The 18,769-nt window shown below is 37.5% G+C and overlaps 1 protein-coding gene across 7 annotated transcripts in view; it reads left to right on the forward strand.

Moving 5' to 3' along the window:
• The window catches only part of LOC145784470 (protein NLRC5-like), a 562,247-nt gene that overhangs the window by 447,806 nt on the left and 95,672 nt on the right, over nt 1-18,769 (forward strand). For 3 of the 7 annotated variants that reach the window (XM_082596295.1, XM_082596303.1, XM_082596345.1), the window contains exons 1-2: nt 17,295-17,428; nt 17,858-18,106. The exons of the other annotated variants lie outside the window; for them this stretch is intronic. In XM_082596295.1, coding sequence (XP_082452421.1) covers nt 17,359-17,428; nt 17,858-18,106 — 319 coding nt within the window. In that variant the 5' untranslated portion in view covers nt 17,295-17,358. Of the gene's footprint in view, nt 1-17,294; nt 17,429-17,857; nt 18,107-18,769 lie in introns of those variants that run through there. 7 annotated transcript variants of the gene reach the window in all.

Here is an 18,769-nt window from a genome sequence, read left to right on the forward strand (position 1 = left end):
CCGACGGCAATGTCTGTTTTCCGGTTGTCTACTTTACTTGTGACTTAAATTTGGTACTACCCATAACTCAAAATCGATCACTAGGTAGAGGCAATTATCGTTAAGTTTCTTGCCCAGAGAAACAACAGCAAGTGCGGGTGGCTGGAGTCGAACATGCAGGCTCTCGACTGCGAGCCCAACGCGCTAACCACTCGGCCACGGCTGCCGACGACAACGTCGTCGAAGTACAGTTCAATCAACGACAGCCCACTGTTTACTCTTGTATAAAATCACAATACCTTTTCACACTTCGTAACGACACAAACCAACGTTAATGTAACGGAGTTGTCTGATTTACCATTACCACGAACCACGGCCTATAACAAACCTTTCTTCAACAGTGGCGTAGATTATTTTGGTCCAATGACGTTTGTGGAAGGAAGAAGCCAAAAGAAAGCATGGGGATTGTTATTTACCTGTCTTGCGAGTAGAGCAGTCCATGTGGAACTTGTGACGTCACTATCTTATAGTAAATTTGTTTTAGCATTTATCAGATTTGTAGACTTGCTTGGATCTATAAGTAACATGTACTCAGATTACGCGACCACATGTCAAGCGGTAGCTAAAAGACTACCAGAAATTTTTGAATCTTCTGAAATTCAAACGCCTCTGAGATAGAAAAGAGATTTAACTGGAAGTTTATAGCCTCCGTATACCACGGCCCAGGGAAGGGCCTGGAAAGCGACGGTCAAACAATTAAAAATTGCCTTTTCCTACATTATTGGGAACTCAGCAAGAAAACCTAACTTTTTTAAACTTCTTACATTTACATAATACAGTATATGCAAGAAGTTTATACTGTATGTAGCCAGAGTTTTGTGAAATTATTCATCATCACTATTTTTTACTTTTCAGATGCTGCAAAACGTCATCAGGAACAATCGCAAGAAACTATTTCATTCTTTCAATGTCTTGGGATTATACTTTTTTATTTAATCCTAGCCGCGTTGTTTCAATAAAGAAGCCAAAAATAATTTGCAATCCTGCAAATGTTTGGAAAAAAATTAGGAAATGTTCTCATATTCTGCACAAAATAATTATGTTTATTGTAGCTTTGCAATGTTTTTTTACGATGAACATTGAAGTTTCGTTATAATCATCTTTATTTTTGACGCCATAACTCATGTTTTGTTTTTGGCCAGAAACATAATCGGCAACTTATTCGATAATTGTTGCCTTGTTGGTGCATCTCTCTGTCACCTTTCTGCGTATTCTGTTGTATTTTATGTGCTTCAAGCAATAACGACCAACAATTGATTCTTTTTACATTGATTCAACATTTGTAAACATTTGTAACATTTGTAAACGTTGAATCAATATAGAAGGACTGATTTGGTGACTGTGGATTTATTTCACATTTCCTTGGTCTACGCATGTTCCTCACTTCGCTGTTGCATTGTTTCGACGATGGCGGACTGAAATCGATTGGTTGACACAATCTTTAATAAAAGTGACGTTCGAACATAAAAGTGAGGTTTGAACTTAGCTTTGTTGGTGTAAAGGTTGCATTTTAGTGGATATAATACATGAGTTATGTTTATAAACAACCGTAAGCCAAATGACTTACGATGTAGCCTGCATGATATTTTGATGCGACTTGACAAAAATCCATAATTCTAACAGCAACTAACTTGAAAATAGAAATTTGAGGTACACAATTTCAACAGTTTATTTTCAATTGCCTTCTCTCTAATAAAAATACTCATACTCCAAACCCAATTGTAGACCTAAAATACACAAACGAAGATGTAAATAACTTTTCAAATGAGGTGTTACTGATGAAAAGTTTGGTCCCATGAAATTAGAAGCTAGCCCATGAGTTTCGGAAAGCATTAGTTTAGGAAAAAAATATAAAACAACAAATGCAGTTTTTTTCGAATTCGTATAAAAAGTAATCACTTTGATTGTAATTATTTTAGAAGGAATAAGCGCAATAAGATTTATTCGCAAGTCGTAAACCTTTAACAATGCAATGTGTGGGCATGCACATTTCGTGCGGTTGATCGAGCTCTTTATTCTCCAGATCTTTGACTAAAATTGGATTAGCACAGTAATTATACCACGGCAAGATAATGCAAAATTGTTGTTTTTGAGACCTTTGCAACAATTGAAATATCAAGTTAAGCATGAAAAATCATAGAATATCGATTTTCAAACTTGTAGACAAATGATTTTTCTACACACCAGTGCAACTTCTGTTGAAATAGCACCAGCGGATCACACACAACATCTTGATTCAACTCATATCGAAGAATATCAAGGAAAAGTTGTTAGACCTTATCCAGTCTTTAAAGTATTATACAGTCATACTAAACTGTATACCGGACATTTAGCCAATATGCAATATACACACATTTCTTGAAAGTTGAGCATTGTGTTTTTGATGTATTTTCATTCATACTGTCTATGCATATTTATGCAACCAAGTAAAAGTTAACAAATTGGATCATTATCATGGGGGCCCACAAAGCATATTCGCACAGGGCCCGAAATACCTCGAGACTGGCATTGAGCACAACAATAACTTGTAACGTTGGCGACAGCTGTCTGTTCAATGAACTTCTTGACATTAAATCCACATTGGAACTTTCATGATTTACACGTCATAAAGTGAAGCTTTGTGATGTCATGGGTTTATTGTTGGCGGCATCCAGTTAATAATATTGTGGCGCAGGGTGAATACATTCGGCCCTTTATAATTTACAACTCATGTTCGTTTATGGCTTTATATTGAGACACCATTGTTTGCTAATAAGCTGGTATTGTTGAGTTGACAGTAAATTGTTCCATTTTTGTGAGAAAAATTCAAGCCATCAACAACCAACTTATTGGAAACGACTGAATTATAGTTTATTGGTGAATCCGTTACTTTTTATCGTACACGACTTTATCGTTTGCAACAACGATGCTGCTGAACTGCGTAGGTTTGTAAATCATTAATGCAGTTCTTTGAATTGCTCTTAAGTCAACATTAACTTCCATTTATTTTAATCTTGTTGTGTTTGAACTCATAAAATCGCTACCTTGAATAAAAATGAAAAACTCTGTTACAATTCGTATGGTGACTCAGAACTGGGCAATGCAAAAATGGGTTCATTGCGTCTTTTAAACGTAATAAGATGAAAATACATTATTTTGATTAATGCATATCAGAGACATGACAACAAACAACGTACAAAAGTAGAGATAGATAGTAAAGAATTTAAATGAATTGCGCACATAATGGATGGCAAAATTCTTCCTTGCAGCAACACAAACAACTACCAGAAACTTCACTCTGTCAATCTCAGTAACTAACCCTGCGTCAAAAACCTCTACAAATGCACAAAATTGCCAGAAATAACTTATCAACGCTTTGTCAGTCAAAAGATAAAATTCTAAAACCAATCAACCACCAGCGGTGGGATACAAAAAGATCGCAAGCTTTCTCGACATTTTTCATCATCAAAAGCGAACAACACTGATCACTAGGCACCACCAGGCATATTTACGAATTGTTTCAGGAAATATCATTGTAGAGCGCAATGCTGCATTGTTGAGTTTATAAGAGCTCTGCCACCAGGAAAAGCAGTTTTCAATTACTACAAATTGATTGTGAACAAACAATTTGAAGGAGTTTTTACTTGGCGGAATGATTATTACTTACGCTTGGAGTTACCAAGATTGCTAAAAAGTCATTTCTTAACTAAATAATTTGCAAGTATTTGATTTTCTACACATGGAAGCCTACAATTTTTATAGACCCTCAGCCCCAAGGGCTCACACGACGACGACGAGAGGAACAAACTAATGAAAATAATTTTAAATGATCTATAAATATAAATCGTATTTTGTCTGACATTTTGATGCTTGGCAATTAAAGGCTATCAATTTCAAGCTTTTCATATGTCGGAGTGACTATGAGAAAACTAACAGCAACAATAAGTGCGGATTGTCATCGTGAAAGTCTTCTTTTAATTCCAGAGAAGCGTATTTCTGCAATTCTGGCCAACAAACTCCGTCATTTTTAGATTGATTCAACGTCTGCTGATGTTAAATCAATGTAAAACTGACGGATTTTGCTGTCTGGGTTATATAACACGCAGTTCCACAACTGTTAATATAAGTTAGAACAAATGTAAATCCCAATTAAATGCAACCTCATCTAGTTATTTGTTCTTGCTGTTGTTGCTGTTGTTGTTTGTTGATGTTGTTGCTAAAACTTGTCATCACTTATTTTCAAGTTCCTGATTTCATCTCACTGTTCGCTTATGGGAAGCCGACAAATAGACTGTCGACATACAACGTAGTAGTAACAATAATGATAGTAGCCAACCAAGTTAGTGAAATCAATTTACCTCTTGTACTTACTGACTGAGTGTAAAAAAGCAACGCAATATATAGCAAGAAAAAAAAACGCAAAGCATGTAACTGAAGAGCGTGATACAGAACGCTAATTGATTACGACGCGCAGTGCGGTGGTAATCAACTCAGGTGGTAATCAACTCAGTGACAGTGAGACTGGTCACGAGTTACATAATATCAACGTAAATTAAATGGCAACTACAACACCTCCCCGATAATTTTTATACACAAAGAAAAAATGAACCAGATATCGAGATAAACAATAAAAACTCGAAGTCCGTAACGAGCCGGAGGTCTGCGGCGACGACTCGACCTTCGTGGATTGTGTGGCCCGAATTCCGGTACAGTAGGTGTCTCGTCCGAATCCGTTCGAGCTGAGGAGAAAACAGCAGATGAGTCGACCGTTGGTGTAGGAGTTTCTCCCGGCTCCTGGTCCTCCAATGATGCATAGCAAGGTTGTAGTTGGTCCATATGGCGCCTCCACGTCGGACCATATGGCAGTAGACGTTCCAGGAAGATTCGGTTGTCTTGTCGTTTAATTACCTCGGCTGGATCCCAACGAGGTTCCTGGTTCCGTCGTGGAATGCAGAATAGAGCGTAACAGGATTCTCCTGGTTTAAAATGTCGTTTCGTACCTTCGGAGGCGTCCGTGTTACGAGTGTTTTGTCTGGGTACCACTTGAGATGATGTGGGGAGAAGCGTGTAAATCCTGGTTCGATAATGACGATTGTTGAGTAATTGGCTTGGAGAGTAGCCATTCGGAGTGGGCGTGCGTCGATATTGCTGTAAGAACTCCAAGACGGCCTGTTTCGGGGGTAGGGAATATCTGTGAAATGCTTGCTTGAATGTACGTACGAGGCGCTGCGCCACTCCATTGGTTTCTGGATGGTAAGGAGCACCTGTGATGTGTACCACACCCCTCTCCTTGCAGAAAGTTTGGAATTTTGTGGATTTAAAAGTAGTAGCATTATCGGTAGCTATAGTATGGGGATAGCCGAAATGAGCAAAATCTTCTTCTAGCAGGTTGATAGTAGTTGTTGAAGATAAAGCAGTAGTAGCATGAATGCATGGGTATTTGGAAAAAGCATCAGTGCTGAGTAACCAATGGTAACCCATGAATTCTACCGCATGATCAAGATGTAGGCGACTCCACGGTGCTTCTGGAACCAACCATGATTGGACCTGGGTTTTAGATTGCGGTTGGTATTCGCCACAGGTACCACACTTGTGACAAAGTTCCGTTATGCCTCGATCGATGTTTGGCCAGTAAACGGACGTTCTTGCCAACTACTTCATTCTCTCAATGCCGAAATGTCCCTCATGAAGCAAAGTAGCACCAATGCTCACACTAGAAGCATCACATGCGATACCTACCGGAAGTGACGCATTGAAATGTGTAAGAACATCATCACTACATCAGTAGAAAGATAATGCTTCAGCTGAACAAAAGAGCTTTCCTCTTGTTTTCCCTATCACCAAAGAATGTCCTTTTTGTGAGATGGTACAGTGGTTCAGCTACCGAGTGTTCAACGGTAGAAACCTTGAATAAAATAGTAAGAAATCTAAAAACGAACGAAGAGAAGATACGTCACTGGGGGCAGACATCTCCAGTATGGCATTTACCTTAGGACCTTTTGAGATGCCCTGTCTGGACAAAATGTGCCCGAGGTACTCTACCTGAGGTTGTGCAAACTTACATTTGTCTTTTCTACACCTCAAGCCTTTTGAGTGAAGTCGATCGAGGAGCCGTCTAAGCACGCAAAGCATGTAACTGAAGAACGTGATACAAAACGCTCAATTGATTACGACACGCATTGCGGTGGTAATCAATTCCAACACCGGTACCAGAAAACGCTGAAGGTGATTATGCAGTGAGGCTGGTCACGAGTTGCATAACATCAACGTAAATTAAATGGCGACTACAACAACACTTAAAAACGAATTAAGCTATCAAATTCTATTTGTGGAGTTATGAGGGCCAAAGCCCATTCTTTACTTTTATTGACGTAACACTTGCCTTGCAATTTTAACTGACCATTCAACGTGATACAACATAACCAGAGAAATTCACAACTTTTTGTAGAATAAAAAATAAATCAAATCAGTTGCAACTTAATCCAGTTATTGACCGTAGTTGCCCAAACATGTATTATTACTAATTGTCATGTGTCCGATTTAAATCATTGATTTAATATGAAAACATTTTCAATGTCGGCTCCAACGTGCAAACAAATCAAAGCATGGCCTATTACTCAATCACTTCTTTCTGTCGTGTCTGAGTTTATGAATAGTGGTTGTGGACGGGAAGAGAAACTTTTGTGACAACTTTCCGAATTGTCTTTCAGCAAAACACCTTGCTAGAACACGACTTCGCTGGGTGTCGCATCTTCGTTCTTGCAAGCTTCGTAGGATACAGACGTTCCCATAATTCCCTCTCACAGCAACAAGGCATGTTGCTTGCTCATCGAATGAAACACAAACAAGTTGTCATATATAAATTTTGTTTTATTTAAACTCCTCAATAATTCTGATTGGCGTTCAGGTCTGTTTAAAACAAAACTTGGAATATTTCTTTTCTTTGAAAAAAGTTGTTGTTTTAATTTCGTTTCAAATTAAACTCGATATACAAAGCGATACAGTAATCTATCTATTGTATCTAAAAACAAAATAAATTGCCAACCACCTTCAAATTGCAAATTAAAAGATGTTTCAACGCTTTGTAGTTTTGTAGAGCAAATAATCGTTCTGCTAGTGAATTGGCCTTGGCCGCGATGGCCGGCGGAGCTTACAGATATGAAACTCGATGGTTAAAAATGAAAATTTCTTTGCAAAACCACACGTAATATGTCGGAAAGTCGTAGTGGCATCGATGTCATATGCAACTTATCGTTGTTCTAACAAATTACTTCATGAATCCTCAATCTACCACGTCACAGCTGATCAACATTTTGTTCTCATCAGCATGTTGACATAGTATTGCGATTGACATTTGTGCTTCTGCCAGTTCTGCTAAACCATCACCCGATACCAGGTTGGCAATTATGAGAACCAGTTTTATCATGAACAAACAGTTTGAAGTACAACATACAATCACACGCATTGTTCTTTGATGTTGCGCAAATTAATCTTATCATGAACCAATAGTCTGAAGACCTTCCCACTTAGCAAAGTCACAAACTTGTTTGCACTTCCACGTCGCCGATAGTTTACCGAGCTGTTATTGTCCGGCACGATGCTACATTGTTGAGATCATAAGTACCCTGCAAACAATGAGCAAGCAGAAGTTTTTATTCTGGTAAATTAATGGCAAACAAACAATTTGAAGAGGATTGTACTTCGCGGAGTTATTATTGTTTGTGCTTAGAAATACTAAGTTAGCTCAGTTGTCAATGTTGGGCTAATTAAATTGCAGCTGCCAATTTTCCCATAGCCTACATGAAGCAATCTCGTTAAAATTGATTGGAATATTGTAGAGAGCTTCGAACTGTTTAGCTCTCAATAATATTCTTGTCTGAATTTTTTGTAGCAATAGAGTTTAAAATGGCGTGGACCTTTTTTTATAATTGTTTGGGCCATTTGTATGGTGGTCAAAAGTAAAATATATGCGTCTTGACAACAAGTTCTCAAAAAATATATGTTCTCTAAAAGAATTTGTGCTCCCAACAGTGGCGTAGCCAGAAAAAATGTTTGGGGGAGGGGCAAATATTTGATGAATTGAAGAGAACGACAAAGTGTTTGATTTAAGACATCGCCACCTGATGTGCAGTGGCGTATCCTGGTGGTGGTGGGTTAAGCAAGAGAAGCAATAAAAGTGGTGGGGTGTTAGAGCGTGCCGAAGGCACGCCTATTCTAGGGGGTCCGGGGGCATGCTTCCCCGGAAATTTTTTTCAAAATTACACTCAAATAAAGGATTATAGCGCTTTCTGGAAACACTTTTAGAGTAATATTTGTATGAAATTTATTAGCAAATAAACAGCTATTAACTTATTAAAGGTAGCTCTTACACACGAACGGGAAAAACCTGCGGCTAAATTAGAGAACACCAAAAACTCAGTTACACAAAAACTCAATAACTACACAAAAACATAACAGAGTAGGCCATTCTGAAATTGCTTCCACAAACTAGGTAAAAGATACGTAAATCGCGTAAATTTTGCCCGATTTACAATTTGCAAAATTTATTGATGTCTTTCTGTGTGTCTAAAACAGGTGTGGTGAACCTTTTTAGTATTGCAGGCCACATAAAATGAGAAATAACACAGGCGGGCCACTAAAAATTTCGAAATTTTATTTGCAGATAAAAAATGCAGCGAAGTAGACAATGATTTATTTCACTTTCACAGCTAGTGGGATGGCTGAAAGTTTTTATTTTTGGTGAGTCGTGTGATGTCTGCTGACACAGAAGATGTTGCAACTCTTAACTGCATCTCCACGTTTTTATCAGTCAGTCTGAAGCGAAGCCGACTTTTTGTTAGATTCAATTTGGAAAAAAAAAACTGCTCGCAACGGTAGGTGCTTCCAAACAGAGACACGTATTTCAAAGCATGTTTCCGCATGACTGGAAAATCATCAGCATAGAAGGCCATTCGCAATATACCGAGAATGCAGAGCCTACGCTTTTTTGAGTTGTTGTTTCATTATATTTTGGGTAAAGAAATTTTGACGCTGGCCAGATGGAACAGTCACGCGGGCCGCATTCGGCCCGCGGGCCGAACGTTCCCCATCCCTGGTCTAAAACAAGTCCTTGGGGTGTTAATAGCCAGATGACTTGGATATAGCGTTATAAGTTTCTACAAATTTTATTATATTTTCAACAAAAGGCTCAACTTCGGAATCCAAACTTTGAAAATTTGGGGGGGCCATGGCCCCTTTCGCCCCCCCCCCCCCCTAGCTACGCCTATGGCTCTCAATGTTCTCATATAGGAACACGATTTCGGCAAAGCATTTTGGCAAGTAAAGTAATTATTAGAATGTGCTTTGGTATATTTCAATAAAAGCAATGTTAACTTCTCCCCAGTAGGCTACTTTCCGGAAGAAAAATGCCCATGGTTCATGGACGTACCATGGCCACCTACAGATATGGCCTGATTTGTCACATGTTGCAGAAATTTCCAGGCTTTTCTAACTTTGGGCAAACGTTTAAATAAATTTTTCTAAAAATTAGATTTTTACGCTTTCTTTATTCTTTTCCCCAGATGACACAATACAGTAGGTTTTAACATCCTCACATGTTGAAAAACAAAGAAAATTTGATTTTGTAAATTTTAGTCAGACTGTTAATTTTCAATAACAGTCTGATTTTGCGTTTTTCAACTTACTTTTTCTCATTTGCTACTGCTTCCCCAAGGCAACAAAAAGTTTTTTGTCATTAGGAAACAGCAAAAAGTAAAAACATCTCAAAAAATGTCAGTCAAGCACTAGCAGTAGCTGTAATCAAAATCTGCAAAATGTGACAAATCAGGCCGCATCTCCAGGTGGCCATGGACGTACTCATTTTAGTCTGTTCAATGTTTTTTGGTTATTCCAAAAAAGAACATGAACCTGTTGCTACAGAAGCTCGACGATAAACAGGCTACATCAATTGGGTTTTGTTTTGTTGGTGAAAAATTTTTGATTGTTATCTGAATACTTTTTTATTAGTAATTCACCCATTTTAGCACTGTTTATCACAGTGATGTCATAATTGTGTTTGTCTAGTTCAAAGATAAAGGTGGTTCCATACTTGAATCCAAGCATCGGGATATGAGAAGATAAGGTTCTCATTGTACTAAGCCTTTGGCACTAAGGAGAGTAGGGTGGCCAGTTCCTTCCTGCTGGACGCCTTTTATTCAGCAACTACGCCCACCCAATTTATTACACCCTGAGTAAAGGTGAGCGGTGTTTGTCAACAACCAGCATAAGTTGGGAATCGAACCAGGATTGCATAGTTGGAAAGCAAACGCCTTATCCGCAGTGTTATTCCATCGCTCGTCTAGTTTAAATGGTTGTTTTTGTAACACTAGCAAGGTTAAAAAAATGAACTACAAGAATGAAAGAGGAACGTAAATATTCAATAAAAAAGTTTGAGAAGCATGGTATAGCACCAGGAAAAATAACTTTAACATTGTGTAGTTATGAATGCAAAGAAGCGTTGACAAGGGTTCCAGGGTGTATTTTGGACCCGGGCCTAAGATGATTTTTGAGCCCGTAACCTTCACGAGAGGCCTGAAAACTTGAAAAAACAACGCGTATTCTTCACAGTGCCTTTTCCTAAGAAGCGTCTTGTTTTGTGGGCGAGGATTTCATTGGTAGCGGACCCAAACTATCCTCTCAACGACGCTGTGAATGCAGCTTTGTATTGAAATGGAATTGATACTTGTACAAATAAAAATTAATTCCGACTCACTTCCTATGGCTACTTCTGTAGTAAATTTTGTTTTGAGATATGCACCTAATATATATTTACATTTAGATACATTTGTGACAAATATTTGACAAAGGAGACGCGTCGCAGTCTGAGTGATTTCATTCCACCTAACAACCGAAGGCACAGCGTGAGATAAAAATCAACAGTGATGGGGAACGCCTGCCCTACTGTGGAGAACCTACATACCTCGGCATAACCCTAGACAGGTCACTCACGTACCGCCGATACCGCCTCCAAAGATGCACTGCGTACTGTGACGGGATGATGCGTCCCACCCCGACAGACTACCTACCCATCCTAGCAGGCATCCAACTTGCTGAGCTACGTCGTAAAGGAGCCACAATTTTTCTCGCTAACCGCGCCGTGACCCCTACCATCCCCTACATGCAACTTTAAAGCGACCACCACCTATAAAGCAGCGGCTGAAATCAAGACGCCCCTTTGTGCCAACAGCACAATCACTTTTTAAGAACGCAGAAAAACTCGGGTTAAGTGCGGAACACTGGACGGACAACATGTGGAACACGGAGTAACCTACATACCCAACACTGATCTCCGCCGCGGGGATGTCCCTCACAAGGCTTGCTTGGGTCAGGTTTAACCGCCTACAAACTGGCGTCGCCTGCTTTCGTTCGGACATGCACAAGTGAGGCAAGTGGGGCCTGGCTCCTTCATCAGAAAGCGAGTGTGGTGCCACAGAACAGACCGCAGACCGTGTCATTCACCACTGCCTAACTCACCGGCCTTCACACGGTGCGCATGGTCTGAGGGTCCTGGACGACGAGACTTTTGAGTGGCTGATGACTTCCTGCCCTTCAATCTAGCCTGGAAAGACCTGCTCATACGCCGATGATGACGGATATGACAACAAACAAAGTACAAAGTAGACACAGACTGAAAAAAAAAAAAAACTCACAATGCAATGTTTTTTCGAACTAACACACCTGGTGAAATGCATGGTGGTGAAATGAAAAAACAATCAAATTAAGCTTTTTCGACCTTATCATTTTCAGAATTGAATGGAACTCATGTCATAACCAAGCATATATCTTGGTCAATCGTTCCGGAAGTTTTCTTTGTTGAGAGCAATGCCATATTGTTGAAATCATAAGAAAGCAATTTTCAATTACTAGAAATTAATTGTGAACAACAAATTTAACGAAGATAGTGCTTTCGGTATGCCTAATTCGGCATGCCTACTATCAGCAGTATAAGTGCAGTAATAGTCGTATAGTGGTTTACTTTTACTCAAGGTAGAACAAATCGTTACGCCTACTAGCAGTAGAAAGTCTAAAATAAACTTTTGATGCAACAAAATTTTCAGAAAATAAATTTTTGTGCCAAAATACACAAAGTAAAAATCGAGCTTCGAAAGAAAAATAGTTTACGTAGTTAAAAGTCTCTTCAAACAAATTTAACAAAGTCTCTTATTTTACTCTTACTTGTTCCTTGTTCCTTATTTTTACGACTTCTTTTTAATTTAAAAAATTACGTCTTGGAAAATATTTTTGTCCTTATTTCCAAGACATTTTGTCCTTATTTTATCTTATTTTTGGCAATAACGTCAGTGTTGCAAATAATAAATTTGTTTCCATAATGTTAAAATGTCTTTTGACATTATCATCGGAGCTGACTTGAAGAAATCTGGTTTGTTGGTGTCAATTTATGGAATATGCTTTCATACTTTCATGAAAGACCAGTTGAATTTCTGCTACACCTAAAAGTAAATTAGACTGCTGCAGCTGCCGTGAGATGCTCAGAGTAATCTGTAGAAAAAGGATGGACTGGAAAATAATGTTTCTAGTGAAAAAAATATGCTAATAATGGCTTGACACATGTGCTGACGTCGCAAAAATTGTGTTTTTTATCGTCCGTATATTTGAAAGCAAGTGGATGGTAACCCTAGCTTTGAACAAGAGTTTGGTCAATGACGTGCATGGCCGTCTTGGGTCGACAGTAGCCCAGTTTAACTTCTAACAGCTTAGCTTTTTTTTTTTTTTTTTTTTAAAAAAACAGCTTAGCTACACTCATAAACAACATTTAGAAATTTTGATTGATCTTCTTTTCACTTCTTCATTATAAAGAAGAAATGTTTACATTGTGGTAATAAAAAGAAAAACTTATGCAAAAATATATAATAGGCTAAATGTTAAAACACTTTAACCCTTTGCTTTTCAACGTTTTTTTGGAAGTTAACTGCTCAAGGGGGGGCCGTTTTTGGATCAAATTCAATCAGCTGTTACGAGTTATCCGCTGATGCTATTTCAACAGAAGTTGCACTGGTGTGAAAACAAATCATTTGTCTATAAGTTTGAAAACTCATTATTTTAAAATTTTATATGTTAAACTTGATATTTCAATTTTTGCAAAGGTACCCAAAAACGACAATTTTGATTTAACTTGCCGCTATTTAATTACCGTGCTAATCCGATTTCATGCAAACTTCTAAATAACAAAGAGCTCGATCGAACGCACGAAGTGTGTGTGCGGTGTGCCGAATCATTGCATTGATTAGAATTTACGACTTGCGAGCAAATCTTATTGTAAGCTACTCACTGATTCTAAAATAGTTACAATCAGAGTAATATTGTTACACGAATTTGAAAAAACAAAACTGCGTTTGTTGTCTTACATTTTTATCCTAAACTAATGCATTCCGAAACTCATGGCTAGCTTCTAGTTTTATGGAACCAAATTTCTCATAAGTAACACCTTAGCCTGCTTGAATAGCTGTTTACATCTTCGTTTGTGTATTTTAGGTCTACAATTGAGTTTGTAGAATGAATATTTTTAGTAGAAAGAAGACAATTGAACAAGTTGTTGAAATAATCTGAAATTTCTAAGTTCAAATTAGGTGCTTTTGAAATTGTAGATTTGTGTCAAGTCGCAACACAAATATCATGCAGGCCACATCATAAGTCATTTCGCTTACGGGTGTTTATAAACATGACTCATAAATTACATCCACAAAAAATACAGCATTTACATCAACAAAGCTAAGTTCGAAGCTCACTTTTTATTGAAGATTGTGTCAATCAATTTGAAAATACATTTTTAGTCAGCCAGCGTCGAAATAATGCAACAGCGAATTGAGGAACATGCGTAAACAAAGGAAATGTGAAATAACCCACAGTCAGCAAATCTACATAAATTTAACGTTTACAAATGTTGAATCAATGTAAAAGAACTGGATTGCTGACTGGGTCCTTATTGTTTGAAGCACTAAAAATACGCGTAAAAGTGACAACGTCAGCAAGGCAGTGATTATGTTTCTGGCCAAAAAAAAACATTTTACTGAGATACAATAAACATAATCATTTTGTGCCAGATTGTGAGAAGACTTCCTAGATTCTTTCCAACCATTTGCATGATTGCAAATTATTTTCTATAACTTTACATTGCTAAAAAATGTCTTCTTTGTTGAAACAACGTGGCTACAATTCTATAAAAAATTCTTAGGCCTACTACATTGAAGTAATGAAATTTTTTTTGTGATTTTGCTGATGACGTTTTACAATATCCGAGAAGTAAAAAATAATAATGATGAATTATTTTACAAAACCGTGGTTTGCAAGTGCTTCACAAAAAATTGTTGGGGGAAAATTTACTATTAGACGTAAAACGTTTGTAAAAGAAAATTGTCGGTTTACGTACAGTATTTATAATGTTTATTGCGCTGTTATCGAATTATAAACTGCCTGTAGGCTATTGTCTACCTTTGTGGTTGCCGGCCAGCTTAGAGCAGCATGCAAACTAAGCGTTTATGGTATTTGCATCGTGTTATGATTCTCGAAAATTTCCCACAAGGTCTTTATTTTTATCGTGATATTTTGTGCCTCTTCTGTCCTAAACTTGAAGTTATTGTGCAGCACTATCCACATCGGTTTTTAGACTCAGTCTTCATTGAAAATCTTTTGTGTGGTGCATCATTTCAAGTAGTGTCTTCCCCTAAACTGTTACACAAATCGCCTTGAACCAGGTTGATTATTATGTATCATGTGTGGAATTATTACTGTAGATGTCTGACTAAATTCATGCCAAAGTCGAGCAAATTCTGCTTTCGGGATCCTTGCCGTTATTTACTGTATTTTTTGTTGATAAGTTTAGGCAGCATTTTTCCAAGATAAATGAAGACATCGGTATTGTTCGTCACTTAGATTTAGTTTTCTCAGCATTATTTATTCATTCTTTGATCCACTAGTTTGTCCCACTTTTGGTATAATCGGATCGTTTATAAATGGCGGGTCTTCACAATAGCCGGCCTCTTATACATTGGCGCAACGTATTCAGATGTTGAATCAATGATGAAGAAAGCTGATTTGTTGTTTGTCTTATGTGACGCCTAAATTTATGCCTCGTCTACAGTACAAAATATTTTGTAATGTACATTGTGTACATTGTACATTTTGTTTGTAGGCCTACATTACAAAATATTTTGTAATGTAGATGAGGCATTATCATCTTTATTTTGCGCTCTTTGGAACAAAACACAGTGCACTGTGAAACAAAAATACAGGACATAACAACAAGTAGGCGACATAAAGCAGTGAAGGGACGCCATCGAGTTAGCTGCTACGTGTAAAGGGAGCCTATCTCATAATTTTGAGTGTATCTCACAATTACTGTTTGCAAAAACGCTATTTCTCCGGCTTCTCCCAAAAGCATTTGCAGTGATACATTTCCTCAATTGCAAGTTTTGTCAATGAGAGCATTTCCATAGAACGTTTATTTCGAAACCAGGTTTTCGTGTCTTTATCCAAGAGAAGATTTCTTATTGTAACGTTTTTTATTCGTCAATGAATATTATCTGCTTGAAACAACTGTTTTGAATAGTTTGTGGCCTCCATAGCCTACTATTTTGATCGTGGATTGCTATTCTTCTTTGTAGAGCTGATAACGCAAAAAAGCTTGCTATTATTGTTTCTAATTAACAGCTTTGCGATCACTGGCTTTTCTTTGTAGCATAAGAAATAACGCGCTTTGTATTATTGAGGTCAAACCAAACAAAAGAAAGCAAGAGGATGCTTCTCTCTGCTCGCGCATATCGATACACGAAGCAATTATGAGCTTATGGCTTGTCATCGCAATGTAATCCATTTCACGCTTTGCTGGAAGTTAGCTAGAAATAGCAAAAATTCACCAAAATCTTGAATTTACAAGAAAACTACACAACTTTTAGCATCAAATTTAATATCATCAGATCCGCCTGGCAATTTTAGGAAAAGTCAAGAAAAACCAAGTGCATGGCGTTACTGTGCTTCAAATAATTAAAGGAAATATGAGGGGGGGGCCAAATCTGGCCTCCCTTTGAGGAGCAAAGTGTTAAAACGAACATCAAATTCAATTTGTGGAGTTATGACGCCAAAAACCCACTCCTTACGTTAATTGACGTAACATTTGCCTTGCAATTTTAACTGACCATTCAACATTATACAAACTTACAAGAGACGTTCACAACTTTCCGCAGATTAAAAAATAAATCAAATAAGTTGCAACTTAATCCAGTTATCCACCGTAGTTTCCCAAACATCTTTTATTACTAATTGGCATGTGTCTGATTTAATTCACTGTTTCGATATTAAAACATTTTCGTCTAGTTCGCAATTTTCGCAATTTGGTTGCGGACTGAAAGTTGAAGTTTAGTGTCAAAACATTTCAATAAAAAATCACTATTTCCAACGTTTCACTGACGTTTGGATATTAAAAAATGAAAATAATTGCCAACCAACTTCAAATGGCAAACCAGACGCTCTTTCAACATTTTATATCATTGCTATATGGTAAAGTAAAGAATCGTTCTGTTTATGCTTGTGAGTAGAAAATACTTTTTTCCTGGAACATTTCTTTTTTCTGTTGATTTTCTAGCCACGCACTGCTCACGTGATCACTCCTATAAAACGCGAGATGCTGAGCGCTTCTGCACAGTCGACAAGTTAACCAGCTCAGTGGCCGAGTGGTTTCGCCTTCGGCTCTGGTGCTGGTAGATCTGAGATCGATTCCAGGTCGGGTCAAACCGAAGACTTTAAAAACGGTACCGATTGTGTTCTTTCTTGCATAACGCAGAGAGAATGAGTCGGGTAATAATGTGATAACATCGTAAACCTGATATAAATTAAAAATGAGCCCTGTCGCTAAAAGACCTTAGCTGTTGTAGAGCGACAATAAATAAAACCATAACAGTCGACAAGTTGGTTGGCCTGGGTTCGAATCTAGTGTTGGTCAAACTGGAAACACCAAAGTATAACTTGCTGTGTTGTTTTGGTGGTGAGGATGAGTTAGAGTTAGAACAATAATGTATGAATCCTGCGTAGATGAGTTTGTACCATTTGATGTTAAACAAGGTGGTTTGACGTCATAAAACATCGAGATTAATGAGCCACAGTTGAAACTATTATTCAAATCATGCGTTTGTGTTGGTTTGTTCAATGTAAATTTTTGTTGCTTGATTTGTCTTGTTTGCTTTGATAAAGAAGACAGATGTTTCTGACTCAAAATTGTGTTTTGTAGCCTCAACTACCTTACTATTAAGTTTTATTTTGATTTGCTAGCAGTTAACAAAACAATAGAAAATGTCCTTCCAACAAAATCAAGAAGAAAACAGAACAACTTCAACTGAACAACCATCGCCAGGAAATCCTGGTAAGTTCATTTTCAATAATTGGTCTAAGAGACTGCACAAATATCGCATGACGTCCTCTCGTGTTTGCCAGAACTTTTATATAACCATTGTATGGTTGGCTGCATGACCGAGTAGTGAAATCCCTCGTACGACAGTCCAAAGAGCGCTGGTGCGACACCACTGATAAGCACGCTGCTGTTTATTCGTAAGACACTTAATGACGTGCTTGGTGGACACAAAAATTGACTTCCTTGCCCATGGCATTCAACAATAATGACAAAGTAAACTAAACTAAGAATTAAATTCTAAAATATTCTGACATTTTTGTGTCGTTGTTTTAGTTGTTTTGTTTCTAAATAAACATTGTAAGCATTAGACACCTCTAAAAAGGAAAATTGAATTGTGACATCATAACTATAAATAACAATAAACTGTTTTGTTTCTCACAGAACAAGCTCGGAGCAACATAGCTGTTCTTCAACAGCAAGTGATTCAGCAGGACAACCGACAGCATCATGTCCATCGTCATCGACATGTTGATCATCAGTCGATCCAGGTTGACCAGCGGCAGTATCACGTCCATCAGCATCATCATCATCATATTGATCAACAAGTGGTCCAGGTTGACCAGCGGCAAAACATAACCAACATTATTTCTCAACCAGAACAATGCAATGTTTCATCTGGAGACCAGGAAGGTTTGTAAGATGTTCATATCAAAAATAAAATTTACGAGTTTTAATATCTACACTTTTATCTAAACTTTTATTCGCAGAAGTGGGCTTTAAAAATTGCCCCGTTTTTAATTGAAAATATTTTACATTTGCTTTTGCTCAGCTTTTAACATTTTGAAGAAATTGATAAAGTAAACCTCAAAATTTTTTTGCAATAGTAGATTTTTGATTGGTCAATTTTTCCCCGCTAAAAAAACATTCTGCTTGGGTCAATTTAATGTTGCATGTGTCAGTTGCATTGAATATAAGCTGCGTTACATGTGGAGAACCAAACAATTTAAGTTGCCCTTTCATAGAGTTTACACAAAATTGACCTAATTTTTCCATTATTTCTGTATAATTTTAAAATTTGTGATTGCAAATTAGCAACATTTTACACTAAATATTATATGAAAATGTTAAATTTTTTTGCTAAGCTAGATACTGTATTTGGATTTCTCTATAAGCTGATTGTTTGCAACAATTTAGCGACATTTTGAGTTGCTTTCATAACATAGAGCAAAGTTAAAATGTACTTGGTCTATGTTGACATGTCATTGATTGCATATGGTTGTTGCCTTACCGTACGAGGTGTGATGTGAATCTTCCTCTATTAATGTAACTACAAGATAAAGTTGTATTTCTGGA

This window comes from Aplidium turbinatum, chromosome 1 (genome assembly GCF_918807975.1).
Source record: "Aplidium turbinatum chromosome 1, kaAplTurb1.1, whole genome shotgun sequence".
Classification (NCBI taxonomy): domain Eukaryota; kingdom Metazoa; phylum Chordata; class Ascidiacea; order Aplousobranchia; family Polyclinidae; genus Aplidium; species Aplidium turbinatum.